The 16,743-nt window shown below is 32.7% G+C and overlaps 1 protein-coding gene and 1 non-coding gene across 2 annotated transcripts; one reads left to right on the top strand and one right to left on the bottom strand.

The window, feature by feature from the left end:
* Window positions 1-5,291: 5,291 nt before the first annotated feature.
* On the bottom strand, window positions 5,292-10,521 carry LOC107791759 (uncharacterized). The gene is made up of 7 exons (XM_016613894.2): window positions 8,070-10,521; window positions 7,658-7,713; window positions 6,938-7,210; window positions 6,614-6,850; window positions 6,314-6,433; window positions 6,024-6,152; window positions 5,292-5,916 (listed from the first exon to the last, which is right to left on the bottom strand). The coding sequence occupies exons 1-7, from the start codon at window positions 9,811-9,813 to the stop codon at window positions 5,893-5,895; spliced, it is 2,583 nt and encodes an 860-aa protein (XP_016469380.1). The 5' UTR covers window positions 9,814-10,521; the 3' UTR covers window positions 5,292-5,892.
* Window positions 10,522-16,610: 6,089 nt separating this feature from the next.
* TRNAL-UAG (transfer RNA leucine (anticodon UAG)) lies at window positions 16,611-16,690 on the top strand. Its single transcript has one exon. It is a non-coding gene; the product is annotated as a tRNA-Leu (tRNA).
* Window positions 16,691-16,743: the final 53 nt, after the last annotated feature.

The raw sequence follows: 16,743 nt of genomic DNA on the forward strand, positions 1-16,743 counted from the left end.
TGTTTATTTATTTTGTTAGTTAAAGTAATGAAAGAAGTTCTCGAATTTTTGGCATTTGAAGTTTAAGTTTATATAGCACTTATTTACTTGCCATTTATATTTAGCATGTTAACCAAGTAAACTAATCAACTAAAAATATGTTTATTTTTTTTTTGTTAGTTAAAGTATGAAAGAAGTCCTCGAATTTTTGGTATTTGAAGTTTAAGTTTATTGGGCACTTATTTACTTGCCATTTATATTTAGCATATTAACCAAGTAAACTATCAATTGGTTTAGTCTTCGGTTACAATCCGGTACCTTATTGAATTGATACAATAATTAATGATTCACATACCAGTGATTAATTCCTTGTTACTTAGTGCATTCTACTTTTTTGCCCGGTAATTTACAAAAATAGGTAGGCTATATTAGTATGAAATATACTGAAAATAGAAAAAGATTTTTAACTAACACAGACTCTTTAATGCCAAGATTCAAAAGGATTCTAAGAAAATTCTGAAACAACCCAAATCCAAGTAATTCTACGAGTTTTTATCTCAAATATATAAACACGTGGTGGAACTCAAATATGATCGTTTAGAGGATATTAAAATTTCAAGTCATATAGTCATACATCAAGCGCCCAGTAGATGAATTTATTCACCTCTAGGATCTTTTTTTTTTTGCTTAAAATCCATCGGTATTTTTCTTTTCTATTTAATTTGTATCTTCTTTGCACTTTTGAATATCTTTTATCTATTGTGGTCATACGTTTACCGTCACCGTAAGTTCATTGCTTCAAGTGTTTTCTTATTTTGTCTGTAACCTGCTTTGTGTGATATGTTCTTTGTACGTTGTTTGATTTTGTGATTTTTCCTTAAACTGAAACAGGTTAAATTTTTTTCTATATAATTACCATTATTTGTGTTGCTACTAAATTGTCGACAGCACCCAAAAAAATGATGGTGAGACCAACTTTTCAAGTCGCTAATTTGGAGTTGGTTTTTTCTTCTTCTTATAGGATACAACTAAGCTATCTTGGAAATTAGGGAGAACAGAAAGATAAAATAATGAAGATTGTCTGGCATCTGCCATATCTTTTGATTTGTTTGCACAAACATCATAATATAATATGTTGAATTTAATTTCGAAAATTTTTTCAATCACATTGAGCCATTAATGTATAACTTCTTCATGTTTAACTCAATATACGTTGTTACCTTTATAGGACTAAATCCAGGAAGCAGTATTCATGTGGTCAGATTACATGATCAATATTTATCACAAAAGAAATAGAATACTACCGTACAAAAAAAAAAAAAAAAACTAAAAGAATTTTTTTTAAAAAAAAAGTAAAAGAAAAGCAGTTTGTAAAATCCACGTTAGTCTTCCCAAGAAGTTAGTATTTCTTCTTTAGTTTTATAATTTAGTTCAATTTGTTTTACAAGTTGATATTATTAGTAGTTACTTTTATTTTATTGTGATGTATCTAAATTGATAATGAATCATTGTCCTTCACTTATTAAAGCAAAGCTCTCCGCAAATAAATAATTAAGATGTTTTTCTTATTTCTTTTTCTTCTAACAATTTTGTAGGCACATCAAATATTTTATATATGCATATGAAGCAGTGAATATCAACATAAAGAATAAGATTAATGGTTCACCTTTTACATGCTTTCCTGATCTCATATAGTGAGACTTGAATACCATCTCATAGGACGTAATTTATATACTATACTATATTAAAAGTACGAAGGCCCTTAGCGAAATGTCGTTCGCTATTTTTTTCCTCTGTAAGTGCATTTTAAGCTAGATGAAACTGTAAATATTAATAATGTATTTTTGTGGAAGAAAAAATGAAATTGTTTATGACCAAAAAAAAGGAAAAAGAAGAAGAGAATAAGTGAAATACGACTTCTTCAATTAATATCCATAACAAAAGGTGATTTTAGTAGGTTAAAAAAAGAAAAGAAGAAATAAAAGGAGGATAAGTAGGAAACATTTAATATCTCTACTAAAGAAAATCAAAAATTTGGTGGGTTCAAAAGGAAAAAATTAAGAGAATAAGTAGGAGATTTACTATAAATGAATATCCCTATTAACAAGCATTAGAAACGTTACCAATTTTCAATGACACTAGGGTTTAGTTTCTCTCAGTTAAAGATTTCATTATTACTCTAAGAGTCAATTTTTTTTGCCTTTTACCTTGTTGTCTTTCGTCGTTGATTTCTGTTTTAACTTGAAAAGACTCTTGCTTTGAATTCTCTTTTATGTCCTTTTTGTTTTGCCATATGACAAGTTTGATATTTTCATAAGGGTTGCTAAAGTCTTAACCGATTGATTGTGATTCAAACTCCTTTATTGCCTATTAATGCTTTTGCTTTTATTTACCGTCTTCTTTTATGTTCTTAACTTGGTATTATCTAATATTTGTGTTTTCTTCCTCCAAGTTTTAGGTTGCCGATTCTAAATCTCATAAGCTTTTGGATCTTTTTAACGAACACAACAAAGTATATCGAGTATATTGAAGTAACTTGTTTTTTCCCTCACCAAACGAGATATGAATTACGCCTTAGCATGTGAGTCCCTTAATATTTTTCATTTTACAGAATATTATTGTAACATTTGGCAGTTTTTCTTAGTTTAGTTTGTTGTTACTTTTGTTTTTGATGCTTTTATAGGATTTTGGAAGAATTATTTTTCGCCTAAGTCTTTTTCTTTTTACCATTCAATTCAATTTTTTAAGATAAAAGATTATGTTGGTTAATGCTTTGGGTTAAAAGAGGATTTAAGTTTGAAAAAATATCTAAACACTAAAGTAGTCATATTATTTTATATTTATATACTGACATCACTATTACACATTATTCATATCATTTTATATTTATATATTATTTTATTAATACACGCAAAGTTCACGTGCAACGCACGTACACTAAAGCTAGTTATATTAAAAGCACGAAGGCCCTTAACAAAATGTCATTCGTCTTTTTTGTCCCTTAAAACTAGATTTCATATTGAACAAAATTGTAATTTAATAATTATGTTCCTAATATTTAGGAATTTAAAATCATCTAAAATTTTGATTATTAAATTTTTTCTTACTAGAACTATATAAAAACTCCTATATTTAGGAATTTAAAACTAATTAAGTTTCACCTTATATAAATATTCTCCTTATTTGAAAACAACTAAAATTAATTTTAGTTCATTGCATAAACAAGAAACGTACAAATATATATATTTGCACTTTTTAAAAAGTTGATACCTGTTTTTTTTTTTTTTTTTTTAATATTGAAACTAACTCCCATCAATATTTATTAGTTTTGGGGAGTCAAAGTTCCCACCATCCCTGCTAAATAAATTAACGTAAATATGCTATTAAATATTTTTTCAAAAGCACCATCAACTCAGTCATTCGAAGATAGTACACAATTTAATAGAGTAAAAGCGGAGCTATGATTTTCTAAAATATAATCAGAAAAATAAACAAAAAAGAGAAAGGAAAAACATGCTTAAAGCACGTTCATTTTACACTTAACTCAGACAATATCACCATGACTTTGTCATATGCCTTTGTAATTATAATTTTTTTGAGAAGCATAATTCTCATAACACAAAATTTATATGCAATTTATGTCGCAACCATGTCGATTAGTACTGATTTATCTATATTTGTATAATGATCTTTTTTTTAATATATATATTTTATGTTAAATAGAATTATCATTTAATCTTGTTTAACTATAAATCGTTCGATATTATATTTGAACAATTTTAATTTTCCACTCAAATACTAATATTTTCCTCTTCTTCGGATTTTTTGCATAATATTTGAAAATTATACTCAACAATTATAACAAAATAATAATAATAATAATAATAATAATAATAATAATAATAATAATAATAATATAATTAAAAATCTAAAGAGAGAGAGAGAGAGTTATCTCTAATAATTAAAGATAATTCCAAAATCACAATAAGACATCTTTTTTTATATTGAGCTAGCTAAATAGAGTTAACATTTATCATTTTCAGGAACTTATATTTGTTTTTATTTGATCACTCAAACATATTATTTAGTAATACTTATGTAATTTTTAATGATTATTTTTATTAATATGGGTACACGAGCAAAGCACGTACCCTAAAGCTAGTAATTTTTAAAAGTTGAAATTATGTTTGAATATGCATTTCACTTGAAAAGAATTTGAAATTTTGTAAGTAGAAAAATTCAAAATTGTTTTTGGAATTTGAAGATTTTGTTAAATCTAAAAATAAACAGATATTTGAAAATAAAATTTGTAAAAAAAAACTTCCAAATTTTATGACCAAGTGGAAGATACTATAATATCTTTTGTTGCTGATCAACATAAAATAAAAGGTTTAAAGATTAATACTTTTAAGTATAGAAAGATTTCGAATTTTTTATAACAAACTAAGAAGGAAAGAGTGTAATACAGGAAGTATAAAAGGTTCTAGTATTGTTTTGTTACAGCTTGTTTGGATGGTTGTTACATATCGTTTCATAATGTATCGTATTGTATTATATTGTACTGTATCATTTGATGAATATAATGTTTGGATAGATTATACCATTTGCCGTTGTTTGTTGATATCACGCACCATCTATATGAAGAATAAACTTGCAATATTATAAAGAAAAATTATGATACGGGATAAAATTGTTATATAAAAAGGTATGGTAAATGATAAAATAAAATTATTTAATAATAATGAAAGGTGAGATGAGAGAAAGAGACAAGGTAACAACGCGACCACACCAAATCGATAATTACATAAAGTGGCACATTTTGTCATTACGTAACGACAGATTTAACGATACGATACAATAAAATTTAAATAACAATCAAAACAGTATTTAAAGTAACAATACGATACAATACAATAGCACAACCATCCAAACAAGCTTTTTGATTTTAGAGTTGATCCTGAATTTGGCTTTGAGCATAGCCTAGTTTATATTTGAAAGTCAAATTTGAAGGAATATAAAGCAATAACGTAATAGGTGTATTAGAACCCTTAAATTATCAATTCTTTTGCATTTTCCTTGTTGTTAGATTACTCTGATGTTACAATTTATGAATTATGAGATAGAAACTAACTGAAGAGATAAATTAGTTGGTTATAGGGTGTGTCTTATTCGGTTTAAACCGAAAGGAATTATCGAACCAACATCTTTTTTTCTTTTTTCTTTTTGACAGATGAAGTTCTATCAAAGAACTGTGGTATTTTTATTTGGATTCTCTGTTTAAAAGATAAAAGAAACTGCTAAAATAGATATTAGTATATCTTTTACACGCATGCAGTGAATTTTGTGATTTGTTTATACATATATATATCAGTTGAAAACTATACATTAATTAGATAAGCTGTAGTGTACACTCCTATCTAATTTGTCCTTCATATACATCTTTCTTCAGTCAAGAGTGCTAGTTGCTGCATCAGGCCATCAATCATTACGAAATCATCAAGCGGGCAGATTGTCATAATATACATTTATTTACAAAAGAAATGACAGTCTTTTTCTTGATATGGTAAACTGCCCAGGAATCAACATTGGTACATTTCCTTCTTTTATTATGACTCGAACCCCCAAACTCTTCGTTGAGGGGCGAAGTTTTCCTTCCACTAAGCTCCCTCTCACTTGTCCTAAAGAAATGACAGTCTTTTTCTTGATATGGTAAACTGCCCAGGAGGCAATATTGGTCCGTTTCCTTCTTTTATGACTCGAACCCCCCAAACTCTTCGTTGAGGGGCGAAGTTTTCCTTCCCCTAGGCTCCCTCACTTGTCCAAAAGAAAAATGACAGTGGCTACTTGGTACAATCAGTTGCTCCTCGAAAGAAATAATTGATAAAACTGTCAAAAAAAAGTGCCTTCAAGAATTCATCTAACTGCAGAATAGTATACCTGAAAACATTTGATAAGCTAAATCAGGACTTCATGCTTGTCAAAGAAGCATTTAAATATGTTCACAGATAGCTTGTCCAATATAAAGAGCTTCAGTGTGGCTGTACCTTGATAACTCCATCAGCTTGTCCCCCAAAAAGCTTTCCTTGCCAGTAGAATAGAGCCGTTACTACAGAATCACATGTAATAGATCCAAGTGGAATAGCAGACGATAGATCACCATCTCTGTATAGTTCCTATAAAGCAGCAGCTTAGGCTTATAAGCCACTACAATTTCAAGCACCATGAATTACAGTATAAAGATCAAGTGAAATCATCAACCAACTCCGATATGAGAGCCTTTGATGATACATGATTACAGCATACAAGCTGCTATTTTCACATGTTGTGTACATACCTTTACTTTTATCATCTTGTCCCAGCCGCCTGTAAACAACCATTTTCCCTTCTTGCAGGCAGAGAATATGGCGCCATCGTGTTCTTGTGCAGATTTCACCAGAATATCGTCAAACCAAATCTAATTGAATCAAAAAGCAGAAGGGTATCAAATAAAACATCAGCAAATTTTTCAATACACAATTACTACTAACTTGAATACTATTCCTTCTGTAGTATACATATATGGAGGTTGATGTTCATCAGTATCCTAACCTAATCAAAACAAGACTTTGTATCTGTGTTGGATTCACAACATTACCTTCGTCAAACCATTCTCATGAGCTGCAACGAGTACATTCTCATCAACAGCAAGACAAAAAACCGAGCAAACATTTCCTGGTGCTTCTTCCCCCAATACTGCCAACGGACAATGATCGCTAAGGCACCATAACCGTACAGTTCCGTCCCAACTACCACTGTAAAGAACCTCATCACATATTGCTAATGAAGATACAACTGATTTATGGCCATTCATAGTGCATGATAGACTGTAATCCTGGAAAGGAGATTGAGAAAGGGAAGCTGCGTTTCAGTTTCACTATCGAATAAACTAAATGACAATGAGAAAGTAACAGAAAATTGCCTGCAATGACCATGCTTTTATTGACTTGTCACCACTGCCAGTATATAGATATTGGCTTCCAGAGACAGCAAGGGCATGAATACCACTATAGCGCCAATCCTGTTGCTCCTGTAGTTTCTTTAATGGTTCTGCAGTTAATGGAGTGCTAGCTCGCCAAATGCAAATTGCCCCACCATTATCACCACTAATGCATAGTGGTTCTTCATAATCAACAAAAGCTACAGCCATAACTCTTTGCTCATGACCTTTGAATGAATGTACATGAGAATAGTCCTGTAAATTGTTGGGTAACTCAGGGAAGCTCCTGAAGAGATGGCAAAAGGGGGAAAATTTGATCTAGTACGCATGCAATATGCATGATGTCTCTGTCTTTTAGTGAAAGCCATGCCATAATATATTCTAATTGCAGATAAGGGAAAAAGATAAACCAAGATATATCATACTTTAAGATTCACCAAACTACTAGAGATATAAGTTGAGGCATTTTCATACAAAGCACAATTGAGACTTTAGCTCCAATTCCTAACAATATTTTGAGCCAAAAATTGAATGGACTATCTATAGGTCCACACTTGGGAAAATATTAGTGGAGCAAAGTATGAAATAAGACCAAAATCGATAGGTCATAAGCTAATTCCACAAAGGGGTCCAGCAAGGATATAGTTCAAACCCTGTTAACGATGGACCAAATTATACAAATAATAGCTTTAACAAGAGTACCTGCAAAGACCACACATTGACCATTTTGTCAAATGATGAGCTGAACAGAAAACCACCTGAAACAGAGGAAAAGAAAATGATGTTGACAAAAGCAAGCTCATCGGGAACAGGACAGAAAAAGGCACATAAAAATTTATAGAAGTAGTGAAACTGTCTATACTTTCTCTAAGCTTTATGCAGAGAAAAATCCACGCAAAACAATCATTAAAATCATCAAGTTGCAAAGAATTTGAACAGTGCAAAGGAGAAAACACATAAAACTAGTACCAAGAAGCTAGTATAAAAGTGCAACGAAGAGAACACGTAAAATAAGCTTGAAACGCATCAAGTACTTGAAAATGAATATCCAAGTTGCTCAAGAAAGATATATGTAGTGTTAAGATTTTCAAAGCGAAACAGGCAGCATTTGTACCTCCAATTACTAACCCTGTGATACAATTAAGATGTCCTTTAAGATCAATACATTTCACTTGACCCCCGGAGAGGCCCTCAACGACATCTTTATCAGCCCCTAATTTTTCAACACCATCAGCCTCCTCTTGGTTTGCATTTTCCACAACGCAAGTATCACTGGTGCACCTCGATGATTGGTTTCTAATCTTGTCGGCTGACTGACAAAGGTCTCCAAGAATTAGGCAATTACACATGTTTTCCTTTTCCATTTCCTGCTTTAAGTCTATTACCTCGTCAAGCTCAGATTTGATCACAAGAACCCTTAATGTTTTCCACAGTTCAGATGCAACTGGCCTATTTGCTGGATTATAATCCAAGCATGTAAACAGAATCTCCTTCACATTAATAAATTCTGACCCCATTCTACATTCAATTAGAATCATAATCTTTTGCCTCCATTCCATGTACCATCTAACATAATCAACACCTTTTTCATCTCTGACTGCAGTAACCAGATAACTCAAATAATTCTGCATCTCTTCAGCGAATGGTTTATCAACCAGAAATGAAATAATTACACAAGCTAATGACCAAATATCAGAACCGTATCCAACATGATGCTTTGAGCTGCCTAAATTTATCACAGTATCATCCAGTTTCAGTAACTCAAACAATAGCTCTGGACTAACAAAAACACAATCTTCCACTATTTTATTTATCAATTTTACCATCAAATCTTCGCTAACAGTGCCAACAATAATCTCTATAAGCGTCTTGTGAACTCTCCTTCCCGTTGCCAATACCTCACTAATATCAACATAAACATGACCAAACTCGTCAAAACCAAAACAAGAAAGACCTAAATAACCCGGAAGCAATCCTCCCAAATGCAAATTGTTCACCGCTTGACAAACATCCGAACCAACTATTACTAACCCAGCATTACTGACCTTATCGTCACCATTCTTCTCAAGAATTGCATTCTTTAACACACTCACCTTCCTTAGCAAACTCCCACTAAATGTCTCGGAAACCATGTACACGCAATGATTATCCATATTATACCAAAATCCGTAAACCTTACACATTACATGAAGACCTAAACTTGATTTGATAATTGACTCTAACTCATTCCTCTCCCCTTCACTCAATCCATATAATACACTCATAACTTTCACTTCATAGCTATATTCAAACTTCTTACAAGAACCCTTATTTAAGTCATCAAAATATCCAATTTCAAGAAGACTAACCTTTTCATTCTCTTTCAAAACACACCCCATACAAGAAATATTTTTCAAAACCTTCAAAACCTTCCCATAACAAACAAAACAAAACCCGTTATTATCATCATCAGAACCATTTGATTCAATGATTATACTATCCTCTGGTAAAACCCATGTTCTCCAAGTTGAGTAAAACTCATGAGACCATAAATGGGGTTTGATAAAAATAGGATCTTTATCATATTTTTCGGTTGAAACATGGTTATTGGGAGTCTTTGAAGTGTTGGGGGTGGAGAAGCGCAAGAGATCAATGTTTTTGGGGAGACAGGAAATGGGGTTGGGCAGTTTCACAAGCTGAGTACAAGATGGGCAGCGGATTGTACAAGGAAAGGGGTTTTGTAGCTGAGTCAAGCAGTCTTCGCAGGCGGAGTGGCCGCAGGCGATTACACGAGGGACGGTTGAAACGTCGCCGTATTGTTGCAGACAAACTGGGCACTCCGGCAGCTCAAGTGTTGACTCTGCTTCATCCTCTGCCATTTTATTTGAGTTTTTGGAAGCTTACGGCGCAGGGAGTGAAGAGTGAGACAGACAAGAATCACAACATACGCAGATAAAACTAGGAACAAGAGAAATTGTCGAGCAAAATGATTAAAACGATGAAGTAGCCAAAACTTATTAAAAGGTAACAAGAAATGGTAACAGAACTTGCTGACGTCTTCTTCTTGCTTTGGTGCCATTGCTCTTTTCTGAAAACATTAAAATAATTGTTTATTTATCTAATTGATTTTCCTTTCTTTATAAATCGAACTTGGATTTAATGTTTATTAAGAAATTGGTTTCTAAAGCGACTTTGTATAAAGGTGAAATTCTTTCGAAAAATAAAAGAGGGGATATTACTACTATCATAAGAGAAAGATGAATTTTTGTATCAATTTTAATTAATACTTGTGTGAAAACGTTGATCGATTTGTGTGAATCGACATATACAGCCATCGATAAGAGCTTGAGAAAAAAGATGGATTAACCACAAATTAGAGGAGTGAAGAATTACGAGTGGTCGAAGTGAAGACTGAAAATTGTCGTAACTGAAGTAATGAATGAATTGCTAGTTTCTGAGATGACATTCCTTTGCAGTTTGTCCAATTTGTTTGCGACTTCATATATTGTCTTTGTTTAGTCTGGAGCAGCGGATTTTGTATGTCTATCGATGAGCAAACTTGGATAGCTTTCATAGTTTTCTAGCACTAGTGTAGATTTTGAAAATTTTAAATAATTAAAAAAGAGCTCAGATAGATATAAATTTTGAAAATGTTCGTCCCTTCTTTTTACCCTTTTAACACTACATTTGCAGTTCAGTACAAGGCAAAATAGAACCAACTTGAACTAGAATCAACCTATTCGGAAAGAATTGAAATTTTAATTTCTGTGTGAACCTTAGCCTTAGGCATCGGAATGATGATCTCACTTGTTAATTTCCAAGAAAAATTAGTTTGAGAATTTTCAAATCATGGTTGTTCTTGATATTTACTTTGCATGATTTAGCAGGGATGCATTAACAAAAAGAAAAAAAAACAAATTGATTTAGCAGGAGTAGATTTTCTTGTTAACACTTGGCAGTTAAAGAATAAAAGAACCTAGCAAGAAGAGTCGGAAGCAAAGAAATGTAGCCGTTTGAGATCATTAAATTAATTGTACCCATTGATGACATGGAGGTCTGCGAAGCAACAACAAAAGCAGATGGTAACTCAACTTGTCCTGGCACTCGATTAAACCATTGCCAGAAAAATCATGAATGAGCAACAGCGGTATGGGTGGCTATAATACTGGGATACATAGAAAAAAGACATCTTTATTAGGCACGAAACATTCAGAAAGTTTCAAAACACAGGTAAATCGTACACTTGAGGAGCCAGCTAAAAATTAATGCAAGATAAGCAGGACCAGCAAACAAACACGGGTTTCAGTTAATAGACAGCTCTCAAAGTTTATCCAACATGAGGCATTTTATGCAACATAAATTTATCTTTGACAGTCTAGAAAAGGAAGTAAACAGAAAGAAAAAGGGCTCTCTCTGGCAACGTAGCCTCCATCAGAAGAAGACTGAGCATATACAGAATCAACTGCAAGAAAGAAGAAATAACAAATTAGATTTTAGTGACTTCACAAGCAAATATGAGTAGACAAATGACTTCAAAAACAAAACCCATGCGAACGGATAGAACTGACTTCAATGCCACCTAGCAACTCTACTAGTATCTTATACAGGAACTTAAATGAGGTGAATGCAATTTCTTTCACAAATTAGGAAGAGAGTAGAATAATAATTGGTGATGATGCAACACCCCATAATATCCACTAGGAATTATTCCCCTCCCAATCTACTGTTAACAGAACAATTCTTTCATGTCCAAAATATTGAAAAGAAGAATATTCTTTAATGTATCCAGATTGGTTCAGACCTTAACAACAGCAACACTATCCCTTAATAAGGTCATTTTAGCAAACATAAAATCATAATTTCCAATTACTGAAAGATGTCTGTAACATCACCAAATAACTCTTTACGCCTATTCCCTGAGAAAACAATCCAAGGAGAAAGAAATGGTACAAGCAACACTACAGTACACATCAAATATCAGATGATGTTCAAAGAAACATTAGTGTAACAGTTTGCACAGCGTGTACAAGAAGGGAGAAGAGGTAGCTATACAATCCACCCGATCTCTCGGAGTGGTTTAAGCCCTTGAAAAATTGATTAATAATATTAACAGCTAAATCAATTCATCAATTGTATTACCCATTCAGTCATATTCCTGAATCCTGAATGCATGGTACCTCCTTTTTTTAACCGGAAAATTTTCTGCTACTCAGACCACTACCCTCATTCAATACTTAACATCAGTTCTATAGCCTCCTCTCTATTATCCCAACATATCCCCCAACTTTCTACAACTTCCTTCAAAACTTTCATTTCTAGATACCAGAATATCATTACTTTTCCTATTTATTCTTTTCTACTATCCTGAAGGAATTAAGTCACAGTCCACTAAATAATCCTACACCTCAAACCCAGGATCACACTCTAGTATTTATCTCTGTTTTCTTGTCATACGGTGACAAGCTCACAAACCTAACAAGTCACAAGCCTTTTCTATAGAAGCACATTTTGAAAACATTCCTATTAAAACACAACTCTACTCTAAGCACCATAAACATTTCATCTTCTGTTTCCTCCCACCCATCGAACACAAAACCCTGTTTACTAGAAATGATATGAACAAAGGCTTAATCCCAGACTACGTCTAGCAAATTAGGGCTACTACAGAAACTAAGAAGCCCATAAAGCAAAGAACGTTGACCATTCAATTAACGAAGATACTAAAAACAAAAAAATAAGTACTGTGATTTAACGAAGCTGCCAAGCAAGTCAATCGTAATAGACCACTCGTCGATTCATAATCCAACAGTCAATGTCCTAGATCTACAAAATCAAATCTCAAGATATTAATACACTTACTTCTTGTGCCTCATCGCAAATTTAGAGTTCTTCCTATCCTCCTCTGCAAAATCAGCCATTACGTAGATCAGAATCAGATTCCAATAATAAAAAAAATAGAGATTGAAACATATATGTATAAATTAATGGTAATACAGTAGGTGCTCACCTGTGAAACCGAGGGAGAGCTTGGTGATGATAGCGCCGGTGACGGCGAAGCCGACGAGGAATGGCCAGTTACGGCTCCATTCACGGCGGAAGAAGACCGGCCACGGATCGAATTGCCTCATTTTCTCCGAGTTAGGTTTTTTTTCAGTGCTCTGTGCTTGAGAGTGTTGTGATTGTAAATGGAAAATGGGTCTGCTGTATGGATTGCCTGTAGGGAGGTGTACTTATTGGATGGGCCAAAGGCCGAAGCTAAGTATGGCCCAATGATGGATGGGCCAGGGGCATTTGCATTTATACCCGCTTTTTGTGTAACGTTTTAATTTGTGCTCGCTTTGTAAAAAAAATTGCAAGCGTACCCACTTTTTCGCATAACTTCAGCATACGGGACTGAAGTAGCAAAGGCACACAAAACTTCAGCATTCTAGTAGCCGAGCCTGAAGTTCAGCTCTAGAGCTGAAGTTTTGTTTTGTAACTGTCGAACTTGAGCTCTAGAGCTGAAGCTTTTGTTTGTAAACTTCACCTCTAGAGCTGAAGTTTTTGTTTGTAAGCTTCAGCTCTAGAGCTGAAGTTTTTGTGTTGTAACTGGGAAAGCAATCACTACTGTTTTTGGTGTTTCGCGGTTGATCAACTAGAAAGAAAAGAGAACTAAATAACTTCAGGTCTAGAGCTGAAGTTTTTGTTTTGTAACTGTCGAACTTCAGCTCTAGAGCTGAAGTTATTTTAGTTCTCTTTTCTTTCTAGTGTTTGTGTGTTCCAGTTCTTTTCTTTCTTCTTCAGCTTTTGCTTTTTTGTCTTTCGTTTTGTAATTTTAAACTCCAGTTATTTTTTGCTTACTGAATTATTAATACTCTTGAATTCAAATTTTATTTTAAATAAGTTCCCTTCTAAAACCTACCTGATAAAGATAAAGAACTATCAATATACAAGCGTATTCAGCATAAATTCTTATTATGAGTAGAACAACAACCTCAAAGGTATTATATTACAGAATACAGATGTACATTTAAAGCAAACATAAATTGTTTTAATGTGTGCTGAGCACCAAAAATAAATACGTAGTACATAAAAGGTAAAAGTTAGAAGGAGGAGGAGAAAGGGGAAGGAGGAGGAGAAAGGGGGCTGAGGTTATTTAAAAAGTGGGTACAAGTTAAAAGTTTTAAAAAAAATGGGTATAAGTTAAATGGGGGCGACCAAATAGGGTGCCCCGTGCAATTTTTACGATGGGCTACTGGACATGACACTAGGAACACAACTCGTATAAATAGCACGGGCTAACCAGTTTTCGGATTGGTCATTCAAAAATAGCCAGCATTTGTAAAGTTAGTGAAAAATAACCACTATTTTACCGCAACACAGAAAGTTCCAGCATAATATACTAGAGATTGGTGCACATGTGTATGTACTGAAAATTTGCTGGAAGTTCCTATATAGGTGCATCGATCTCCAGCACATTATGCTGGAACTTTCCGTGTTGCGGCAAAATAGTGGCTATTTTTCACTAACTACGCTGACTATTTTCAATGACCAGTCCCAAAACTGGCTAGCCCGTGCTATTTTCACTCTGAATCTTCGTACAACTAATAGCATATTTGGCCAAGCTTATCGGAAATTAAAAAAAGCACCTTTTTTATTAAATAAAAAAGTACCTATTTAGAAACTTGAGGTGTTTGATCAAGATTTTAGGAAAAAAATAAGTGCTTGTGAATAATCGCACAAAAAATAACGTTTTTTTCTTCAAAAAACACTTTTGAAACTTTTAGGAAGCACAATTGCTACTCTAATTCTGGGGTATACAAATATCAATAGAATCTTTAGTTATTAAAATCTTAAAAAAGAAATAATTGCATTTGTTTCTAAGACGAAATCAAGATTTAATATTTATGGGTTCTAAATTTGTCGCAACACTCATAGTTCGTCTTAATTACTGAATTCACAATTAAATATTATACATATTTAATAAATTTTCTAATATAAATACAAAGTCTAAGCAAAAGTTATTTAGTTCGATTGAACATGTACCTAATAGGCTAGCTTCACCCTTGTCTACTTTATTGTTCATTTACCACTTTATACTATGTTGGACACTTCGAGAACTCTTAGTGGTCGTTTAGTTATTGGTTAGAGTTATGCAGGTATTAGATATACATATATTAGTTATGCAAGAACAAGTAATGCAAGTATTAGTTATACATGAATTGATTACGTGAGGATTGTTTTTTTGAATATTTGGTTTGTTATATTAGAAATTGATATACATTATATAAATTTCAAAGTAAAATACTTATTTATTGATTTTGTCTTTAATAATAGATTGAGAAGAGGAAGAGCCTAGCAGTGATGCATCAATATCTACATGCTTGCTCTCCGAAAAGTTTGATACAGATCAATCTATTGAAGGAAGCCTTTATGTGTAAAGTGATAGGGGTAAATTTGCTATTTCAATATTTTATCCATGTATTACTAATGCATGTATTAGTTATTCCATCTTCTATTCCTTATAAAATAATACACGGACTGACTCATAACTTATACATATATTATTTATGTAGAATTGTAAAATAACAACCAAACATGATATATTAATTATGCTAAATTTTGTACAAAATAGCTAATGGCTACCAAACATTGTATAAGTTATATCGCCCCAATACATGAATAACTTTTATCCTGACCAACTAGCAAACGGCCTCTAAATAAATAAGTTCATTATTCAAGTTCTTGCGCTGTTGCGCATGTGACTATTACATAGTGTAGTCATCGTACATCACTTTTAGGAATCAATTTGAGTCCATGATTTTAAACCAAAATGATGCTATGAAGACGAGACGCGTATATAAGTTAGTATACATATCACCGAACTTCTTTTGGTTTGACTTGACAATATTGTCACACAATTACTTATTATGGTCAAACTGATCAACACCGTTCAAAATCGAATCGTATTTATTAACTGAACTACAATAATGACTTAATGACTTATTAATATCGAATTATTAGATTAATGGTTGTTGAATATATTAAAATTTTATAATTAATGATTTATCGAGCAGATTACTTAATTTTCTTATCAAATAAACCGTTAACCTTTTAAAAATTATTATATTTATATTTTTACCCATTATGAAGCAACTTCTTAGCAGCTTGAGCTTCAACGTCATTATGACTTGTTTTGGGGGTAGGAGTATGCGGATCTGGATAGTTTGATATCTTTCTGCTCAAATAAATCATTTAGCTTGGTAATTGAAGCAAATCTATATCCAGAATTTATGTTAACTGAATTTTATTAGTGGTTAGGGATCCTCTATTTATATTTTAGCTTGCTTATTGTATAAGAATTAAAGAAGAAGAAACTATCATTAACAATGAGAGCTTCATTAGCGTACTGGAGTGTGATTGTGATTGTGATTGGATCGTCTATCTATTGTTTAATGTCTTACTTATTTATGTAATTTTTATTGTCTATTTGATTAGCCGATAAATCGCTAATTCGATACCAATCCGTCCAATATTTTACTGGGTGGCTAACGGATAGTACATTTACAAATTGCTAACCGATAAGACAAACCGTTAAATATAAATATTTACCCAATTTATCCGATAAACAGAACTGATTAGGTTTCTCGGTTTTATCTCTGAATGGAAGATATTTAGGGAGTCCAGTTTACCATATGACGGTTTGGCCGAGTGGTCTAAGGCGCCAGATTTAGGCTCTGGTCCGAAAGGGCGTGGGTTCAAATCCCACAGCCGTCATTTTTAACTGTGCATTTTTTCTGATAAAAATCATATGGTATTGAGAAGGCATG

The sequence above is a fragment of the Nicotiana tabacum genome, chromosome 16 (genome assembly GCF_000715075.1).
Source record: "Nicotiana tabacum cultivar K326 chromosome 16, ASM71507v2, whole genome shotgun sequence".
NCBI classification, from domain to species: Eukaryota; Viridiplantae; Streptophyta; class Magnoliopsida; order Solanales; family Solanaceae; genus Nicotiana; species Nicotiana tabacum.